Source organism: Homarus americanus, unplaced genomic scaffold (assembly GCF_018991925.1).
Source record: "Homarus americanus isolate GMGI-L3 unplaced genomic scaffold, GMGI_Hamer_2.0 scaffold32929, whole genome shotgun sequence".
Classification (NCBI taxonomy): Eukaryota; Metazoa; Arthropoda; class Malacostraca; order Decapoda; family Nephropidae; genus Homarus; species Homarus americanus.
In genome coordinates this window covers 17,389,045-17,409,108 of record NW_024737097.1, presented here as the reverse complement: position 1 = coordinate 17,409,108, position 20,064 = coordinate 17,389,045, and the positions used below count along the sequence as shown (strand labels likewise).

At 39.8% G+C, this 20,064-nt stretch overlaps 1 protein-coding gene across 4 annotated transcripts in view; it reads left to right on the top strand.

Annotated features, from left to right (window-relative positions):
• The window catches only part of LOC121873253 (follistatin-like), a 170,509-nt gene extending 153,312 nt beyond the window's left edge, over positions 1-17,197 (top strand). For all 4 annotated transcript variants that reach the window (XM_042376667.1, XM_042376668.1, XM_042376669.1 and 1 more), the window contains 2 exons: positions 12,730-13,044; positions 13,426-17,197. In XM_042376667.1, coding sequence (XP_042232601.1) covers positions 12,730-13,044; positions 13,426-13,508 — 398 coding nt within the window. In that variant the 3' untranslated portion in view covers positions 13,509-17,197. The remainder of the gene's footprint in view (positions 1-12,729; positions 13,045-13,425) is intronic.
• The last annotated feature ends 2,867 nt before the right edge of the window (positions 17,198-20,064 follow it).

Genomic DNA, 20,064 nt, shown 5'->3' with positions numbered 1-20,064 from the left:
AGGTATCAATGAACTCTTGTGGAATATCCAACACAAGGTTCAGTTGCAAATTTTATACAGATGAGTGTCGGGTTAACGCCTTAATGACTGCTTGTTACGACTTCTTTTTCTCCAACATTTTCACGATACTTTTGATTATTAGTTATTTGTATTTTAAGAAGTGATAACGCGTGGCTGGTAACACGCTCCGAGAACTTGTTACCTGGGTGGTGGCGCCTTTACAAAACTAATACCACAGACCACAGTGTGTTCCTGGAACCTCTACGTCAAGGTGCAGCAGACTGTGTTCCTTCGGCCTCCTGACACTCATCTTCATCCCTACAAAGGCACAGAAATAAGAAGTCGCCGAAATCGTATATTCTACAATGTTATGAACCTTTTACTGATAATGTTAGTTCATATGATCCCAACCATACACTCCATCAAGAACTCAATACTGTATCTGTTAAGGTCTTCAATAACTGAGAGAACTGCCGTAAATACAGTCCACTATACTTTATGGAAGAGGTACAGTCTCGTTCAAGATTCTTCGAACACTGCTGGAGACAGCTGGCAACTCAAGGCCGTTTGTTTACTTTAGTACGTAGTAAAATTATGAATGAATGTCAAATTTGATCGGTGATTGGTTACTTAGTTCCCCGTTGCTCAATTAATGGTTGGGCTTTGTTGTTTCGTATTATATTATACCACGTACTATTGTAAACAAATGGCCTTGAGTTGCCAGCTGTCTCCAGCAGTGTTCGAAGAATCTTGAACGAGACTGTACATAAGACGTAGGTTTAAAAATGAAATGTTATTGATAAAAAAATGGTATCACTTACACTCACAGTAAGCGAGAAGTTATTTAAATTAAACAATTACATTGATTTATGTTTGTATTATGTTATTGTCACTATTTAGAAAAGACTTATCTAATTACCTAAGCTATTATTACAAATATTAATAAAAAAAAATATAATTTTACAGGTATGAAAAACACAAAACTGTCGTTCATAAATAGTTAACATAAACCTAACCTAACCTAACACCTCATGTAGAATAAACTCGACACTATGTAAAAACAGTAGAGATTCTATTGTACTGTATCACGATGCTCAATACATACCCTGAGGTTAGGAAGAAAACAACACGAAACTCTTTAACATCTGAGACTTTTAATTTAACGAGACTCTGGTTTGGTTAACCTGTAAGAAATTTCTCTTTTGGAAACATTTCACTGGTAAGGAATCAAAATAAGATGAGCATTTACTACACCTACTCCCACCGACCCACCCAAACCCACCCACACCCAAACCCACCCACACCCAAACCCACCCACCTACCCACACCCACCCACCCACCCACCTACCCACACCCAAACCCACCTACCCAAACCCACCCGCCCACCCACCCACCCACCTCAGCTCAACCTGTGGTGGAGAAAGTTTCTGTTTATGAATATAATTGTAACACTACATGTCTGCTCTGGTGAAGAAAAAAGGAATGTTGAATGTAAGCCCCAGGGGAGTGTACATTGAGTGTGGGTGTTGGGCAGTGAGTGTGGGTGTTGAACATTGAGTGTGGGTGTTGAACATTGAGTGTGGGTGTTGAGCAGTGAGTGTGGGTGTTGAACATTGAGTGTGGGTGTTGGGGCAGAGTGTGGAGTGTTGAACAGTGAGTGTGGGTGTTGAGCATTGAGTGTGGGTGTTGAACATTGAGTGTGGGTGTTGAGCAGTGAGTGTGGGTGTTGAACAGTGAGTGTGGGTGTTGAACAGTGAGTGTGGGGTGTTGAACAGTGAGTGTGGGTGTTGAACAGTGAGTGTGGGTGTTGGGCAGGAGTGTGGGGTGTTCAACATTGAGTGTGGGTGTTGGGTGAGTGTGGGTATTGAACAGTGAGTGTGGGTGTTGGGCAGTGAGTGTGGGGTGTTGGGCAGTGAGTGGGTGTTGAACAGTGAGTGTGGGTGTTGGGCAGTGAGTGGGTGTTGAACAGTGAGGGGTGTTGAACATTGACTGTGGGTTAACAGTGAGTGTGGGTGTTCAACAGTGAGGGGGGTGTTCAACAGTGAGTGTGGGTGTTGAACAGTGAGTGTGGGTGTTGGGCAGTGAGTGTGGGTGTTGAACAGTGAGTGTGGGTGTTGGGCAGTGAGTGTGGGTGTTGAACAGTGAGTGTGGGTGTTGGGCAGTGAGTGTGGGTGTTGAACAGTGAGTGTGGGTGTTTACAAGGGTGGGGGTGGGTGCTAATAAGTGAGTCTATACTCATGACATAAACAAAACAAAACTACACAAGATTCACCTCACCTTGCATACTTAATTCTTTACCTTCTCTTTTCAGTTCTCACTTCCTTCTTTCGTTCATTCTTTCTCAACTTTTTTTTATCAACCCCCTGAACACCAAACACTCTTTGTTGACCAAGGAGCGTTTGTAACACTGGAATATCCCTGGAGCAAGAAGGGTACGAACCTTGCACCTATTGCGTGTCTTATACCTCCTTTGATTACCGACTTACCCTGGCGTGTGTTTCGTAAGGAGGAGAGGTGGAGTTTTTTTTGTATCCCAGGTTAAAAATAGCATTACGAGCAAACCGGTTTCTTGTGTCTGATTTTACAGCGGTGGGTGTGGTGATGCCCGAGGCCAGGTCCTACCCGCTCACCGCCAAGAGCAAATGACCACCAACAGCTGATGGCCAACACCATTTGATGGCCAACACCAGTTGATGGCTTACACCAGTTGATGGCCAACACCAGTTGATGGCTTACACCAGTTGATGGCCAACACCAGTTGATGGCTTACACCAGTTGATGGCCAGCACCGTTTGATGGCCAACACCAGTTGATGGCCAACACCAGTTGATGGCCAACACCATTTGATGGCCAACAACAGCTGATGGCGAACAGCACAGATGACCAAGAACAGCTGATGTTTATCAACAGCTAATGGGTACTAACAAGTGATGACCAACAACAGCTGATGGTCATCAACAACTGGTGGATACCAACAGCTGATAGATACCAACCATCGATACGAACACCATCTGACCACCAGTAACAGCTGATGACGTGCAGACGAACACCAGTGGGTCCCGCCCAGTGGTGGGAACTGTGAAAGTTTATCCGACATTGGTTGTTAATCGATGCCTGTCGACGGTCGTGTAAGATTAATACGGTATCAGCTGCAGTGACCGACACTGCCATAAACGGTGACAAGAGAAAACAGCCCCACCCAGAACGTCCCCACCCAATCCCAAACAGCCCAATTATAACCAAAACGTAAAGTAGGGCCGTTTTCTTTCGAAACCAAAGGAGTCTAGGCAAGGTTAAGTTAGGCTGGGTTGGATTAGGTTAGGAACCATTCTGGTTTGGACCATTTTGGTTACAGATTAGGGCCATTTTGGTAATTTGCGGGGACGTTCTGGTTGAGGACCATTTCAACTGGGGCCGTTTTCTCGAAACCCCATACTACTGTAGAGGCCCACAGAGTGTTTGGATGCCCTATTTTTTTCCGAGGATATTGGCGCAGAAAAAATATTTCTGAAGGTGACAATTGCAAATGTCGTGTTTTCCTTCAAGATAACCGCTCAAATATGCTCAGGATTTTTCTCAAGGTAATAATATTTGTAAGGAATGTGTCTTCCTTAAAGGTAGTAGCTCATGAAATATGTTTTAGTTTTTTTCAAATTAATAGTTCAGACTGTTGTAGTTGTCTTCAAGGTCACTGCTCAGCTTTGGTGCTTTCTTCATGGTAACAGTTTGTCTGAGGGTAAAACCCGAAATGTTGGTTTTCTTCCAGTTAACCGTAAACGAGACAAGAAATAATGGTTTTTGTTTTTGTTCTAGAGGGTAACATCTAAATGGAGCTTTGGTTTCCCTAAAGGTCAATGCTATCATTGCTGAAAGCAGAATTGTATTTGCCAGACCATGACTCGTGTTGCATTGTTGCTACAACTCCTATTTTCTTTTCCGAAGATAAATTAAGTTTCTGCATACTGATGAACATGATATTACACAGTTATCTTAAACATATGCAACAAGTATCACCGAGGCTTCATCAACCACAAACACTATTGAGGCTTCATCAGCTAGACACAGGGTGGTGCACTCTTGCAAGCAGAGGATTTTGTCGAGTTCACAAAACTGCGTAAATTATAGTAGAGGGACTGTTCGGCAGTTCCATTTTCTGACCTGAACTCCTTGCCAGGACTGGTGGTGGTGTACTGGGAGTCTCAGAGAACAGCTTCACCTCCAAACATGTTCGATAGATAAAAAAAAAATACTGAATACTTAGTTTATGTAATTTGCATTTAGATTGTATGTTGAAACCTTTCTCTGGGTCTTTAAGCAATATACGTAATTGTTTATATGACGATTCTCCGTGAAAGCTCTTCTGGAAATTAAGCCAACTGTGTTTTATTATTATTATATATATAGCTACACAATTAGCATCCAGGTATATAAAATCTACAGTTGTTCCTAGTTTCTCAAGCCAGTGATTTAAACCTCGTAGCTGATGTTTGTTACGCAGTTGGAAACTAGAGTTTTGAGAAAGTGGTGTTAGACAATAATGGTGAATGCCTGCATGTTGTTGTGATGTTATTAAACGACCAGATGCCCCGATGTTAATTTACGTGTAATGTTGAGTGTGTACATTTTATAGGTGGGGCGCACATGTACCACTCACACGCACCTCACATCTTTACAAGGCATTGTTTTATTTTTTGTACACATAAGCTTAACAAGTTAGAGCCAGTAAGATTACCTCCACCGGCTGAATGTGGACTGTCTTTTTGGTTTTGTTTTTGTTTTTCTTGTTAGATTTTGTTTTTGTTTTTGATGACAGTTTTCCTGTTGTTGTCATTGTTGTTAGTGATGGTGGTGGTGTTGTTAGTGATGGTGGCGGTGGTGTTGTTGTTAGTGATGGTTGTTTGTGGTGTTATTAGTGATGGTGTTGTTGTTGTTGTTAGTGATGGTGGTGGTGTTGTTAGTGATGGTGTTGTTGTTGTTGTTAGTGATGGTGTTGTTGTTGTTGTTGTTAGTGATGGTGGTGGAGTTGTTAGTGATGGTGGTGGTGTTGTTAGTGATGGTGTTGTTGTTGTTGTTAGTGATGGTGTTGTTGTTGTTGTTGTTAGTGATGGTGGTGGAGTTGTTAGTGATGGTGGTGGTGTTGTTAGTGATGGTGTTGTTGTTGTTAGTGATGTTGGTGGTGTTGTTGTGATGGTGGTGGTGTTGTTGTTAGTGATGGTGGTGTTGTTGTTGTTGTTAGGTGATGGTGGTGTTGTTGTTTGCATTGGTGGTGTGCTGTTGAAGGAGCGGTGGTGTTGTTGTTGTTGTTAGTGATGGTGGTGTTGTTGTTGTTGTTAGTGATGGTGGTGTTGTTCTTAGTATTGGTGGTGGTGTTGTTAGCGATGGTGGTGGTGTTGTTAGTGATGGTGGTGGCGCTGTTGTTGTTAGTGATGGTGGTGCTGTTAGTGATGGTGTTGTTGTTATGATGGTGTTGTTGTTGTTAGTGATGTTGGTGGTGCTGTTAGTGATGGTGGTGGTGTTGTTGTTAGTGATGGTGGTGTTGTTGGTTGTTGTTAGTGATGGTAAAGGTTGTTTGTATTAAGGATGGTGTTGTTAGTGATGGTGGTGTTGTTGTTGTTGTTAGTGATGGTGGTGTTGTTGTTGTTAGTGATGGTGGTGTTGTTCTTAGTATTGGTGGTGGTGTTGTTAGTGATGGTGGTGGTGTTGTTAGTGATGGTGGTATGCTGTTGTTGTTAGTGATGGTGGTGCTGTTGTTATGTTAGTTATGGTATTGTTGTTGTTAGTGATGGTGTTGGTGATCACTGGAGTAAGGTGATCGAGTAAGGTGATCACTGGAGTAAGGTAATCACTGGAGTAAGGTTATCACTGGAGTAAGGTGATCACTGGAGTAAGGTGATCACTGGAGTAAGGTGATCACTGGAGTAAGGTAATCACTGGAGTAAGGTTATCACTGGAGTAAGGTGATCACTGGAGTAAGGTGATCACTGGAGTAAGGTAATCACTGGAGTAAGGTAATCACTGGAGTAAGGTGATCACTGGAGTAAGGTGATCACTGGAGTAAGGTAATCACTGGAGTAAGGTTATCACTGGAGTAAGGTAATCACTGGAGTAAGGTTATCACTGGAGTAAGGTGATCACTGGAGTAAGGTGATCACTGGAGTAAGGTGATCACTGGAGTAAGGTGATCACTGGAGTAAGGTGATCACTGGAGTAAGGTGATCACTGGAGTAAGGTAATCACTGGAGTAAGGTAATCACTGAGTAAGGTAATCACTGGAGTAAGGTTATCACTGGAGTAAGGTGATCACTGAGTAAGGTGATCACTGAGTAAGGTGATCATCAGAGTAAGGTGATCACTGGAGTAAGGTGATCAATGGAGTAAGGTTATCACTGGAGTAAGGGTGATCACTGGAGCAAGGTGATCACTGGAGTAAGGTGATCACTCGAGTAAGGTAATCAATGGAGTAAGGTTATCACCGAGTAAGGTGATCACTGGAGTAAGGTAATCACTGGAGTAAGGTTATCACTGGAGTAAGGTGATCACTGGAGTAAGGTGATCACTGGAGTAAGGTGATCACTGGAGTAAGGTGATCACTGGAGTAAGGTGATCAATGGAGTAAGGTTATCACTGGAGTAAGGTGATCACTGGAGTAAGGTGATCACTGGAGTAAGGTGATCACTGGAGTAAGGTAATCAATGGAGTAAGGTTATCACTGGAGTAAGGTAATCACTGGAGTAAGGTGATCACTGGAGTAAGGTGATCACTGGAGTAAGGTGATCACTGGAGTAAGGTGATCACTGGAGTAAGGTGATCACTGGAGTAAGGTGATCACTGGAGGTGATCACTGGAGTAAGGTGATCACTGGAGTAAGGTAATCACTGGAGTATGGTAATCACTGGAGTAAGGTGATCACTGGAGTAAGGTAATCACTGGAGTAAGGTAATCACTGGAGTAAGGTAATCACTGGAGTAAGGTAATCACTGGAGTAAGGTAATCACTGGAGTAAGGTGATCACTGGAGTAAGGTGATCACTGGAGTAAGGTAATCACTGGAGTAAGGTGATCACTGGAGTAAGGTGATCACTGGAGTAAGGTAATCACTGGAGTATGGTAATCACTGGAGTAAGGTGATCACTGGAGTAAGGTGATCACTGGAGTAAGGTAATCACTGGAGTAAGGTAATCACTGGAGTAAGGTAATCACTGGAGTAAGGTGATCACTGGAGTAAGGTGATCACTGGAGTAAGGTGATCACTGGAGTATGGTAATCACTGGAGTAAGGTGATCACTGGAGTAAGGTAATCACTGGAGATAGGTAATCACTGGAGTAAGGTAATCGCTGGAGTAAGGTGATCACTGGAGTAAGGTAATCACTGGAGTAAGGTAATCACTGGAGTAAGGTGATCACTGGAGTAAGGTGATCACTGGAGTAAGGTGATCACTGGAGTAAGGTAATCACTGGAGTAAGGTAATCACTGGAGTAAGGTAATCACTGGAGTAAAATTTACGCTGCAGAAACAAAAAAGTCACTTACAGCTCTAAAAATCTCGTAAATTGACCTTCCTCGATAACCTTTGACCTTGTGACTAAGATGACGTCACATACACGTCACCCTCCCACTTATACATACGTCACCATTCTAATAGTATTTAGTTTTTTCATTGTTTACATCACAAAAAAAATGCCTAAACCTGCTCCACGATTCTTAGAGCTTCTCACTTTAATTTATTTTCTCGTAAACTAAAGATAAGAAAGTTAATTACCTTAGTCTCGCTAGAACTGTAAAGCAATCTTGACCACTGTTTTTTTGTAGGGGGGGTGGAGAGGGGGGAGGGTGAGGGCTTAAGGCAAGTGAGTCTGTTAGCTAAGGTCGAAGCTCTCCCATTACACGGACACCTCAACGTGGCCATCTTGAAATACGCATCTTGTGATCCTGAATTAGTGGCTCTTAGTTATATATAAACAACACACGCACAAAAAAAAAAACCATCGAAGAGGCCACTAATCCGACAGTCTTCTTAAATAACACCGTCTCACCACTGGAGTTTTGTTTCTTTTCTCCACGCGTCATTTATTTTGTCACGGGAAGTCCAGATGTTCGATGGTTCTTACTTGAATATCTGTGCCACTTTTAAGTTACACACGTTCCCGAAACTCTCTCTATGTGGGATGGTGATAATGTTTGGAGGTTTTTAACGGGCTTGGCAAGATGGTGAAGAGCTGTCATATCATTCCTGTGTTGTTTTGACATATGAGGAGAAAACGTGTAGTGTGTGTGTGCGTGTGTGTGTTTGGTGGGGGTAGAATGGCATCAATGATCTTTTCTGGGCTCCACGAGAGTCAACAACCAGCTACTGTAGTCTCTAGATTCTCAGAGGTCCGGCCATTCCTTTGTTTTTCTCTTCGTACTTAAGACCATAACAGTTTTAGACTCCATCTCCCTGCGCTAGGAAAAAGTGCTTTAGATGTAGTCATAGTCTCACATTACTAAAGGACATAATTTAACATACGGTTCTTTGAGAATCAGAGCCAAGAGAGACGTGTGTTATGGTGGAGGTCACGTGAGGTTAGGTTAGGTTATGGTGGAGGTCACGTGAGGTTAGGTTAGGTTATGGTGGAGGTCACGTGAGGTAAGGTCATATTTGGGAGCTGGTGGTAGAGCGGTACCGTTCTTGCCTCGCAAGCAAGATGTCACGGGCCGGCGGAAGTTGTTTGGACACTCTTCCTAGTCCCTTTCGTCCCTGTTCACCTAGCAGCAAAGTAGGTACCTGCTGTAAGTCGAAAGTTGCGATTTCGTATTCAGGGACAAGTTGTTGGAACTTCCAATAACTTGCTTAGACATAAAAACCATTGACTCTTCAGGCTTCTATGCCCTCGACTCTTCAGGCTTCTACGCCCTTAACTCATGAGACATAAGGCAAGCATGAACTTGGCATGCTTCCCTGTTGGGCGCTGTAAACGCTTCTGCGCTTCACCTTGCACAAGGATGTAGGGGGGTGCCCAATAAATTAAAAAAAAAGTTACCTGATACTATGGAATGTGATGAACAGGTTCCGCTAAAATTGTGTCTCTCCCATACGTCATCTTAGGACAAAATTGTTGAAAATGAATCATCGTGTGTCTCAAACCTTAACTTCACGAGAACATCTTTTTTTCACTGGGGGATAGGGGGGTGGGGGGTAGGATAGGTCAGGTTAGGACAGGGCCAGGAAGTGTGAAGATCATGAGGTGAGAACCAAGAGGTGTGTAGGAATTCTACTACTACTACTGATTCTGTTTTGTGTTTAGTTTAGTTTTGGGCTGTTGCGACTGCTGGTCTTAGTAGGCGAGTACTTGAACCACTACTGATGCTATTTATACTATTAGTACTATTATTACCACCAACAACAACTATAATAATAATAATAATAATAATAACACTGCGGTAGTCACATCCCTATATGAAGTATAATCACGCGACAGTCACACTTACTCGCTGCACGTAGCATACTCTGTTCTGGTGGCAGCATCACAAACCTCTTCTTAGGACAAGTGTTGACCAGCGCGCGATATAAACCTGTAGGAACATATCTTTTTTTTTTTTTGGCTTGCAGTTGTTATCTCAGCGAATCTGGCTAAAAACAGACACTGGCTATTATTAGCAAGAGTGGGAAGCCCAAACTCACTTCGCCTGATTTTAAGAATGCGGCAACTTTGTCTGTTCGTCTTGCTGAACCCTAATTATCAAAGAAGCGTACCGTAATTTTTAAACTCATAACAGGGGATTTAAGAACGCATCTATTTAGCTGATTTAAGATACGACACAGAGATAGCTGCAAATATATCTTTGAAATTACACAAAAACTCTGCCATTATTTGATACGTTCTCTCACCCCTAATTAGAGAACATTTTAAAAGACGATTTTCTCAATATCCGGGACTTAGAATCTCAGAGGTTTTGGTTAATAATATTTTTTTCCCTGTACGTGGATATACTATATAAGGAACATCTAATTTCTGGTCGAGTTTCAGTGCGGTTTCTACGCCATTTTGTGTCCTTTACTATGTTACCCAGTTACCATGATTCACTCCAGCATGTTAATTTGTCCCTCTCCGTCCGTACGTCCGCCTCGATCTGACGTAAACGATGCCTCAAAACCGGCTGAGTGAATGTGTTTTTTACTATTTTTTTCTGATTAATTTTGAAGGTCAGGAGGTCATAAGTCAAGGTCACCAGGACATGTGTGCGAAAATGCGATTAAAAGTTTGTGTTTACGCAATATCTGAAGACTGGTAGAGTGGATATTGATGAAATTCGTAATATATAGATGGTGTTGTCAAGGTTCTGTCTGTACCTGATTAGTCTCCTTGAGAGTGTGGATGTGTTCATATGTTTAATGTTCATTTTTTTTGCCGCCACTTGTCATGTACAAACACATATAGAATCAAATGAGGTTAAATAAATTTATAAACCTGTCTGTCCTTCTGTCTGTCTGTACGTTCGTCCTTCCCTCCCAGTCATGGATGTTGCCAAGAATAAAAAAAAATCATGTCTCGAGCTGGGAAATTTTATGTCCTGACTAGATAGCCAATCTGTTTGTTTGGGTTTTGCGTTTCCAAGTATTTTTCCTCGGGTTTCTACATGGATATTTTGCCGCTAGCGAGAGCATCCGTGATTTATAAACAAAAGTCATAATACATGTCAACAAGTCGGTGGTCAGCTGATATACCTAGACTCCGCCATGACAACTACACTCTCATAAATCAGTGACTTCCGTCAAGGACATGGCTGAATTATGTCATGCAGTCACCATGGCTTGTGTGATGCAATGAAGGAATGTTTGTTTGGTTATGTCTGGCACTCTCACCTCACACCACATCTACTTTTAATTGTTAATGTAAGTCTTGTAGTACCGCCAGCAGCATTTGTGATGCCATAGGACCAGTATTTGATGATCATATGGGACTCACCATTACCTAACCTAACTCTAACATTTCTTAAGTTAACCTAACCTACCCCAAATATTATCTAACCTAACCTAACCTAACTTAATCTAATCCAAACCGAGGACATATTACTAATATTAGGTTCCGGTTCCTGGTCTAGAAATACGTTCAATATTCTCCAGTAATTCGATGACTGTGTAAATAAATACAAAATGCATGACTAGAGTATCGCTCAGCTGTACATGGATTATATCATTAGGCAAGAGTGACCAGCTGCATTTAGGCTTAGTCGGCGTTGAACTGTTGAACATCCTTTTGGGGGGGCGGGGGGGCATGATGAGGGGACGGGGAGGCATGATGAGGGGGACGGGGGGAGGGGCATGATGAGGGGGACGACGGGGGAGGGGCATGATGAGGGGGAGGGGGGGCATGATGAGGGGGACGGGGGAGGCGATGAGGGGACGGGGGGGTCCAGCAACCGACACACGTACAAATAAGAACAGACTATGAGATCAACAACAAGAAAGGAAGAAGAATAGGAAACATAAATACTGTTTACACAAAGCATTAACCACACAAAACATTAACTCATACAACACAATGGTCACGCTGATTATAAACATCTCTGAGAAGCAAAAACTCTCCATTGTCAAGACCACGATCCTCTCTGTACTGAACTACCATCCAATTTCTACCCACCTGGTTTCGATATAACGCATACTTAAGTCATGTAATTAGGGATGAGGAGATAATGGTACAGTGACTAATGGGTAAAATTGGGTGTAGGAGTGTCAGAGGAAGACAGACACTGAGATTAAACCCTGTGGTCCCTGGAGAGTTATAGAAGCTAGGAAGACTGATCAAAACATCCCCCCCCCCACAAAAAAAAAAATGAATGGTGGGCTATGGTCGCCAACCCTCAGAGATAAAAATGATGAGAAACATACACACTGAGACACATTACAGGGAAGAGATATCCATGCATAGATGATACTGAAGACCACTACCTACAGTTAAACATTTAAAACATTGATAAAACACAAACAAGACAAGAACACACCTGGCTCCCCTCAAAGCATTACAGGCTGTGAGAGAAGCACCATCCCCACCACTGAGACGAATAAAGAACACATAATTGTACAACTTAGCTGCTTCCTAACACACACACACACACACACACACACACACACACACACACACGAGGGGGGAGAGTGGGGGAGGTGCCAACTTATTTCAAATGTCTAAATACATACAACTTGAAATAATCACTGACACTATTACGTGTATGTCTGTATGTTTGTGTTTTGTTTTTAATAATTTCAAATCCATTCTAGACAGTAGGATGGTGTGAAAACTAAGAGCAAACACAGATTCTCTATTTGTTGTCATTCAGTCAATCTTATTGTTGTTAAAGACGTGTTCCGCTGTGGTGTTCCCCCTAACAACAAGGCCATGTGATACCTGATACCTAACCTAACCTAACCTAACCTGGTCTGCTAACTACGCAATATTTTTTTACTTTTGCATTTTCATGTTTTTGCTGTATTTTTTCTCTGTCTTTGTGATCCCATATGTTGCTTGAAAGTACGCCAGTGCTGTCGATTCTAGTTTACGCCCTATCTTCTCAACGATTCCCATTCTCCTAGTGAACAATCTTTTAAACTCTTCCATTAACCCTGTGTCTCACCTCTTGTTTACATTTTACGTCGTCATTCACCAAACTTACACTCCTCTCCCTGACCTTTGGTTTTCACCTCTTTGATTATCCCGGTTCTCGGCACCACTAAAGCACTACATTTCACCTACAGATCACACCCAGGCTGACGACTGCAACAAGCATCATTACAAGCATAAGAAGACCAAGTATCGTCGTCGCCAAGACCAGCTACGTGAGGAAGAGAACGAACTCCGGCAGGTGCTGGTAACTCAGAGGGTCCTCCAAGGAGTGGCAGAGGTCACCGGCACCTCCACCTTGGGCAAGTTCGATCTCGAAGATAACGCCAATAACATCGAGGGAGGAGGAGGAGGGGTAGCAGGTACGGGCAGCCGCAGGAAGGTCAACAGCAACAGCGCTGTCCTCACTGACAAGAGGAAGAAGCGAAAGCGTAGGAGGAGGAGGAGAAGTAAGAATTACTATCCAATTGTCAACTTGTTATCATTTGTGATGGAGGGGGGGGGGGATACACGTGGTAGAGTATCCTCAGGTGGGGGTATACCTGATAAGTTATCTATTCAATTTAGGTGGGTGTGTAGCCTACTTGAGTTATATATGGAGAGAAAAGCTCAAAAACTGAACTTTCACTGATAAGATATGACTTATTTTGAACTGAAAATCCCCTTGACACGAACCAGATATTCCTGCGATAGGGGGTGTGCTATGACCACTCGACCACCGCACCCTGTATGGGAGGCGTAAGAAAGCGTGACACACACACATCATTAATTATACTATCAATTCTAAAATGTCCACAAACAAAAATATTAACATAACTCTTATTTTACAGATTGCAAAAAGAACCGAAAAAGAACGAGAAAGGAGAGACAACGAACCAGGAAAGAACACAAGACAAGAGTAGAGGGAGACTGATGACCCCGGTTCAGAAGGTCGGGGAAGACATAGGTACAGTGAGTGGAAGCCACAGGTAGAGGTACACGTCCTGCTAACATGGAGATCAATAATAACAAAGGAAGATAATGTAGCAGTAGATTCATCGGGATTCAGATAACTAGAAAATCGGATGGATGTAAGATTAAGTTGAAGGAGAACTACAGAGTCTTGGTGTAGGTGTTTGGGACGAAGATTATATGTGCAATCGTAACTCGAGATGGTTTTGAACCGAGTGAAGTTATGGCGAAAACTTGAGAAGATAATTTGAATGTAGCTTCATATGGTGTTGGAAAGATGATGTAATAAGAATGCAGAAAATAATTTAAATTATTTAGCAAGCAGATTTGTAATTTGAATTTAAAGTTACATTCCATTTAGTGAATGTAAAAGAAGAAAGAAAAAAATACGTGAAAGTAGCTGAAAAAAATAAGTGACAGTTGAAAGATCTTTAATTTAAGAAGTAAATAAAAGCGACACTGGAAATGTGATGTATTCAAGAAAAAACCCGACATTATAGATAAAAAAAGTAATGGACAGAAACGATGTGTACAAGTGGAAGAAGGAAGAGACTGTGACGCTTAAATGAATACAGGTTGGTGGAGATTGTAATTTGTAAACAGATGGTAGCTGGAACACTGTAGAAGTCTGGAAATATATAACAGTAGTTTGTAATCTATCAAGAGATTATGTATATATAATAAGCAGATTAATTATATGATATTTCTGCATTTGGAACTAATACTCAAGGGGTGAATTTGGCACGTCATTGCAGCGAAGAAGAGCCCGCTTTCACTGGGTCGACTATTCACTGTGTTAAATAGATTCTCACTTCCAAGGAAAAAGAAAGAAATAATGCAGTGAATTTTTTTTTATCTATGATAGAAAAATTCACTTCATAAGAGTTTATAACAAATGCATGAAGTCTTATGTAGTATTTATGATAATTGATGTAAGTAAAAAAATAAAATAAAATAAAACATACAAGAAACTTAACCTTTGAAGACCATCAGCTCAGAGCACAACTCGCATTGCACGGTAGATGAAGATATTATTTCAGTCTAAATATTGGAGCTTTTTATGACTTGTTAAATGAGCGGATTAAGATTACTCAGTATTATCTTAAGTATTCTTTAGTTAACTCTCTCTCTTTCTCTCACTTTATATTTCCGCTCCTCGCCCTCTTCCTCTCATTCAGTGGCTCTTCTTTCATTCCTCATTTTCCATTAGTGTTCAATATAATCATCAAAGAAATATTCCATTCCTTTCAGGTTTTCATACGAATTCATAACATTTTTATCATATGCAAAAGGTCAATACATGTCGAGCTTTACGTCGCCAGTTCCGTTTTTATACATTTTTACATTCAGTTGAAATAGGTTTAAGCCATACACACATACACACACACACACGGGAGGGGATGTGTGAGTCATTGCAGCTGTAACAAAAATAATAAGCAACACATTGGCGAAAATTTAATAATGTAATCTTTACCCGCGTGGTGGACGAAGACCATCAGTGGTGCTATACGGTGGCTCCCTCACTCAAGCTGCCAAATGTTATAAGATGCATTATTCACCATTGTTCTTGTTTTTAGTGTTTTTTTTATTGTTATTTAAAGATTGTATTTCATTTCGCATGATTATATATATTTTGGAATTGAAAAACATAAAAAACAAAATACTAGTGTGCGCTAAAAATTCCGGCCCACGTGATGTTTGTGGGCATTGTTTTCTATCGTTTGTCTGCATTTTGAGTCTTCACTCTTTTGTGAATTATACAATGGGTTATAACCTTTATACTCTCCCCATGGCTATATAATAAATCCCCATTTCCCCAAAGATGTGATTAATGCTTTTCATTACATCAAATTAACTCATTTTGATAAAGTTTTTGTCGTGTACCAAAGTCTGAAGACTTAGGTGTTTACATCATAAGAATCTCACTCGAGGATTTGTCTCAAGCATCTATAGTGTACTTCATATGCCAAACTCCTTATGTTATGTTAAATTGTCTTAATGTAGCGCGAATTTAGTTTAAGTATCTTTCTTCTGTGCACTGTCCTTTTCAACATTTAATTTATTATAATTTATTAATGTTAATTTTTACATAGACTTAAAAAAAATCGACACATTTGGCAATATCCTACATCTATTTCAGTCTTCTAGGTAATGATAATAAAAGAGATTTAACCAACATTTTTTATATTTCAATATGTTGATATTGTACCAAAAGTTATATTGAAGAGCAGTATTTACCAGCTATAAACCAGTCACATACATAGCCCACAAGTAGAGAGCAGATATTCGGGTAACTAATAGGTAACCCGAATGTTTTAAAAAATGGCCGATATTATCAATGTTTTAGTCTATTAGCAAATGTTTGTACTAAGAAGAAAACCGTCTATATTATTATTATTATTATTATTATTATCATTATTATTATTATTATTATTATTATTATTGGTAAATATGAACGAGGAGCATCATTCATAACTGTACAGAAGTATGAAATAGTGTGACACGACAAATTATTGGAAATTACAGTATTTCACTTATTGATTGACGTAACCACAAAGTTGCGGGTTATTGCGGCGTCAGTATTCTTCTGGTCAAACGGTATGAAGGTAAAATCCGACTCATATATCCCTACACCAAGCTGACACTAAGGACACTGATTTTGTTGTCGAGCTGTCGCCAGCTACTTCGTTCACAGACCATCTAAATCAATAAATAGTGTTTCCCCCAAAATAATGTTATGGTTAATGTTACTATTTCTCTACTTTTACTCATTTTTCAATCTATGTAACATTGAAATGTAATGTGAAGTCAATTGTTATCCTTTTGCCATACGTACTTGGCTTTTCCTTCCCTATCCTCAACAGATCATCAATCAGTAAAACAGATCCACCTCCCCCCAAAATTTAAGTATAAGCCACTTATATATTCTTTGTGTACTTACTCATTCTTGCTCACAATACTCATAAAGCTACCAGAATTAGCATAAGTATATCGGTTAATACCAAGACAAGTTGGCTCCTTATAAGGCAATGATCTTTCTACTCACTAATCCTCTCTCAGGGATTCCCCATATAAACATTATGAATAATTTTCATAAGTTAATGTATAAGAATAATTTGAAGGAGATACTATATTTCATGAGAGTAATATGACGTTAGATTTATATTATGTATCGGATTATGTTTTAACTGTAAAAATGTTGTGTTAGTATTTAAGGTTTATTCTTGTTAGATATATATTGTTTTAAATCGGTTCACTAGCTTTCCTACATTATGTGTATATATCATGTTTATTTTACGTGCCTCAGTCACTTGATGTGTGTGGAGAAGTTTCTACTCTAGGAGCTGCAAGTATTGATGATGGTAGACATTATCGACCTACTGTACTAGATTGAAGTTCCACCATACTACTGAAGGAATATGTAAACCTAGATTATAATACAGAGCTCATAGTAAAGTAGAGTAGAAGAATTAATGATTCTAACATAATGTATGACATATATAGTCTTGCCTATGTATTCTTATTTATGTGGTTTTGAAATTTTTAAGCAGTCAACGCAGAGGACAAACGTTGTGTATTTGTATTTCTGCTATAGTCTTCCATTAGCACTCACTATCCTGTGGTGCTCCTCTAATAAAAAGTACCCATTAATCGACTTTTCATTTATCCGTAATTACTTAATATAGATATTGACTTATATTACTTCGAGGGAATGAAAGAATAGTACTAAGGATGTTACAGTACAAAGAATATAAAGAATAACCTTGGCTGGATGCATTACAGTACTTACCAACTGTCATTTTGTGGTGAACATCAGTGACGGAATTTACCTCTAAACAATTTGTCAAGAGAAGATGACTCATATTTAGCTTCTCATAGTTAAATCAATGGCGTTGATTAACTCTGATGATACATATCCATCTTGGAGTGAGCTGGAACACTAGGATTGATTATTGCCTGAAAGTCAACCGAGTATAGTTGTGGAAGAAAGTTGTCATTTGCGAGAAAATATTTGGTGATGTATACAGAAATAAACTGATTGGTTTTCGAGGTATATAGTTTATTATGGAATGGGTGAATATCGGACTCAAAATCTGTTCGGAATATAGGCAAAATATTCACTGGAACCACGCACCTCGGTATTTTAAAGATTATAAAGTTTCTGAATATGAGTATTCGCCCCCATAGTAGGTAGTCGGCAGGTATCAAACAGGGAGGTACTGCCGCCTGGGGAGATACTGTAGCAGTGTAGAGTGTAGACCCTACTGCCATATGGCATCACCAAAATTGTGACTAAGTCCCAGGTTGCTGATCTGACTTAATGCCTCATTTGAACACAATTGTAGGATCTCAATTGTTTTTCTTACTTTGACAACACAATATATATATCGTTTCTCACCTCTTTTTTCCATTTCTGTATTTTGGATTCTTAAGGTGAAATTAGCTGGGGTGTATCTAACCGAATCCAACTGATATACGAGTCCTTGCTCTATACGAGCCCCAAGCCAGGACAAACATAAAATAAAAAACTTCCCTCCTTGGTGTTCCAAGTTACTGAATATCTACTTTTTAAATCCCCCATTTACTCTACCTCATGCTATAAGATAATTTTTCCCCATTTTTGTCTTCTAAATCTTACACAACTAATTGTCTGGTGGTAGCCCACAATACTAGTTTAAGAAATCCTTTGTAGCTCCACAAGAGAGGTTCAGTTCAATATTAGAGGCAGAACAACCACCATTTATGACTAGATAGGCTTAACCGGCTTCTTATCTAATCTTAGTCTCATTTGACTCGCGCCTCGTTGAAGGGTTACGTGCCCACGATTACCTCTAGAGGAGGCTCCAGTATTATCAATTTTATGTAGCATTTGTAGCAGCTAGTATTAGGGTTACTGACTGTCAAAATCCAAATAAAACCTGAATCCATACTACTGAACTGTTGGTCAAATATTGTATCTGTGACCTCTCTAGTGGGGAGGCCATTTGCTTGCCCTTCTTTTCTATAATAGGTCGTAGAATGCTTTCTGGTCTCTCCTGGAAAGTGAGGTGGTCCTCCTCTGGACGGATCACATGAAGAATCATCGCCCCAGCTTATTTCACCTGAAGATTAACTACCTTAATGCTAACTTAACCTAACCTAAACCTATTCTATCCTAACCTAAATCTAACCTAACACATCCTAACCTAACCTCATCCTCCCAAAATAGTAGTCTCTGATATATCTTGGAGGCCAAACAGAATTACCATACTCTACCAAAGACTATGAGAAGACGGGAAAGCTCAGGCATTCTCATGTAATGGTTAACACACGAACGAACGCACAAATTTGGTAGTGCGGTGGATAGATGTAGCTAGTGTGGAGCGAGTCGTCTGCTAGTTTACACATTGAATATGACAGTTCGGAATCCTCCCACGAGCGTAATATACAAATGAATGGTCCTATCAACATGACAAGCAAAGGACACCCGTGCTTAATCTGCAAACGGAGAAAGGATACACATCCCGATTTCGTATTTCATCGATTCCCCGAAGATAAAGAAAAGTAAGTATTGTATTGTAAATATTTAAAAAAAATAGACTAAGATTAAGATTGTATTAGTTCTATTTATTATCGATGTATAATATGTTGAAAGTTAAAAAATTTCCATGGAAGATGCTAAGGGCAGGTATTATCCTTATTATAATTTTATTAACTGTAAGTAATTCTGGATAAATTTCTTCAGATGTAGTAGATGGCAGAGGATACTAGAAGAAAAAGGCATACCTTTGAAGGGGAAAACATTTGAAGAGCTAAATAGAAGCCACTATGTATGCAGTCACCATTTCTCTAAAAGAAATTATTTGGCATCTGCACAGTCAAGACTATGTCTTAATGCAGACCCTGACCAAAATTTAGAAGGTAAGATCACTAAGATGTAATATAAAAACTACAGTTGACTTCATTTTCCTGTGCATTTATGAATTAGGTACAGTACTTCATATTGCATATTGATGAGTAATGGAAAACTATGGTTACTTGTCCTTATATTAAGGTTACATGATCAATGATCAGTTGCACCAACTTATATCTAGACCATGATTTTTTGTTGTTTATTCATATTTTAAATATACTGAATTATTTTTAAATGTATATTTAACAGTACATTTTTCAGGTGTAGTGGTTTTGCAGATGCCGAATAAATCACATCTGTTTAAATTTTGTACACATACTGTATACAAGTCTAAATTGAAAGCTTATATATATATATATATATATATATATATATATATATATATATATATATATATATATATATATATATATATATATATATATATATATATATATATATGCTGATAACCACAAGGAAAGAAGAAAACACGAAGTTCCCAAGCGCTTTCATGTAATTCACATCTTCAGGGGTGAGTACAGACTAGAGAGAGTAATACAAATCAAGGTGTATATATACAGAGGAGGGTGAGACCAGGTCCACAATGGTCAGGTATTAGGTAATGACCCTACTAATCTTTAAATAG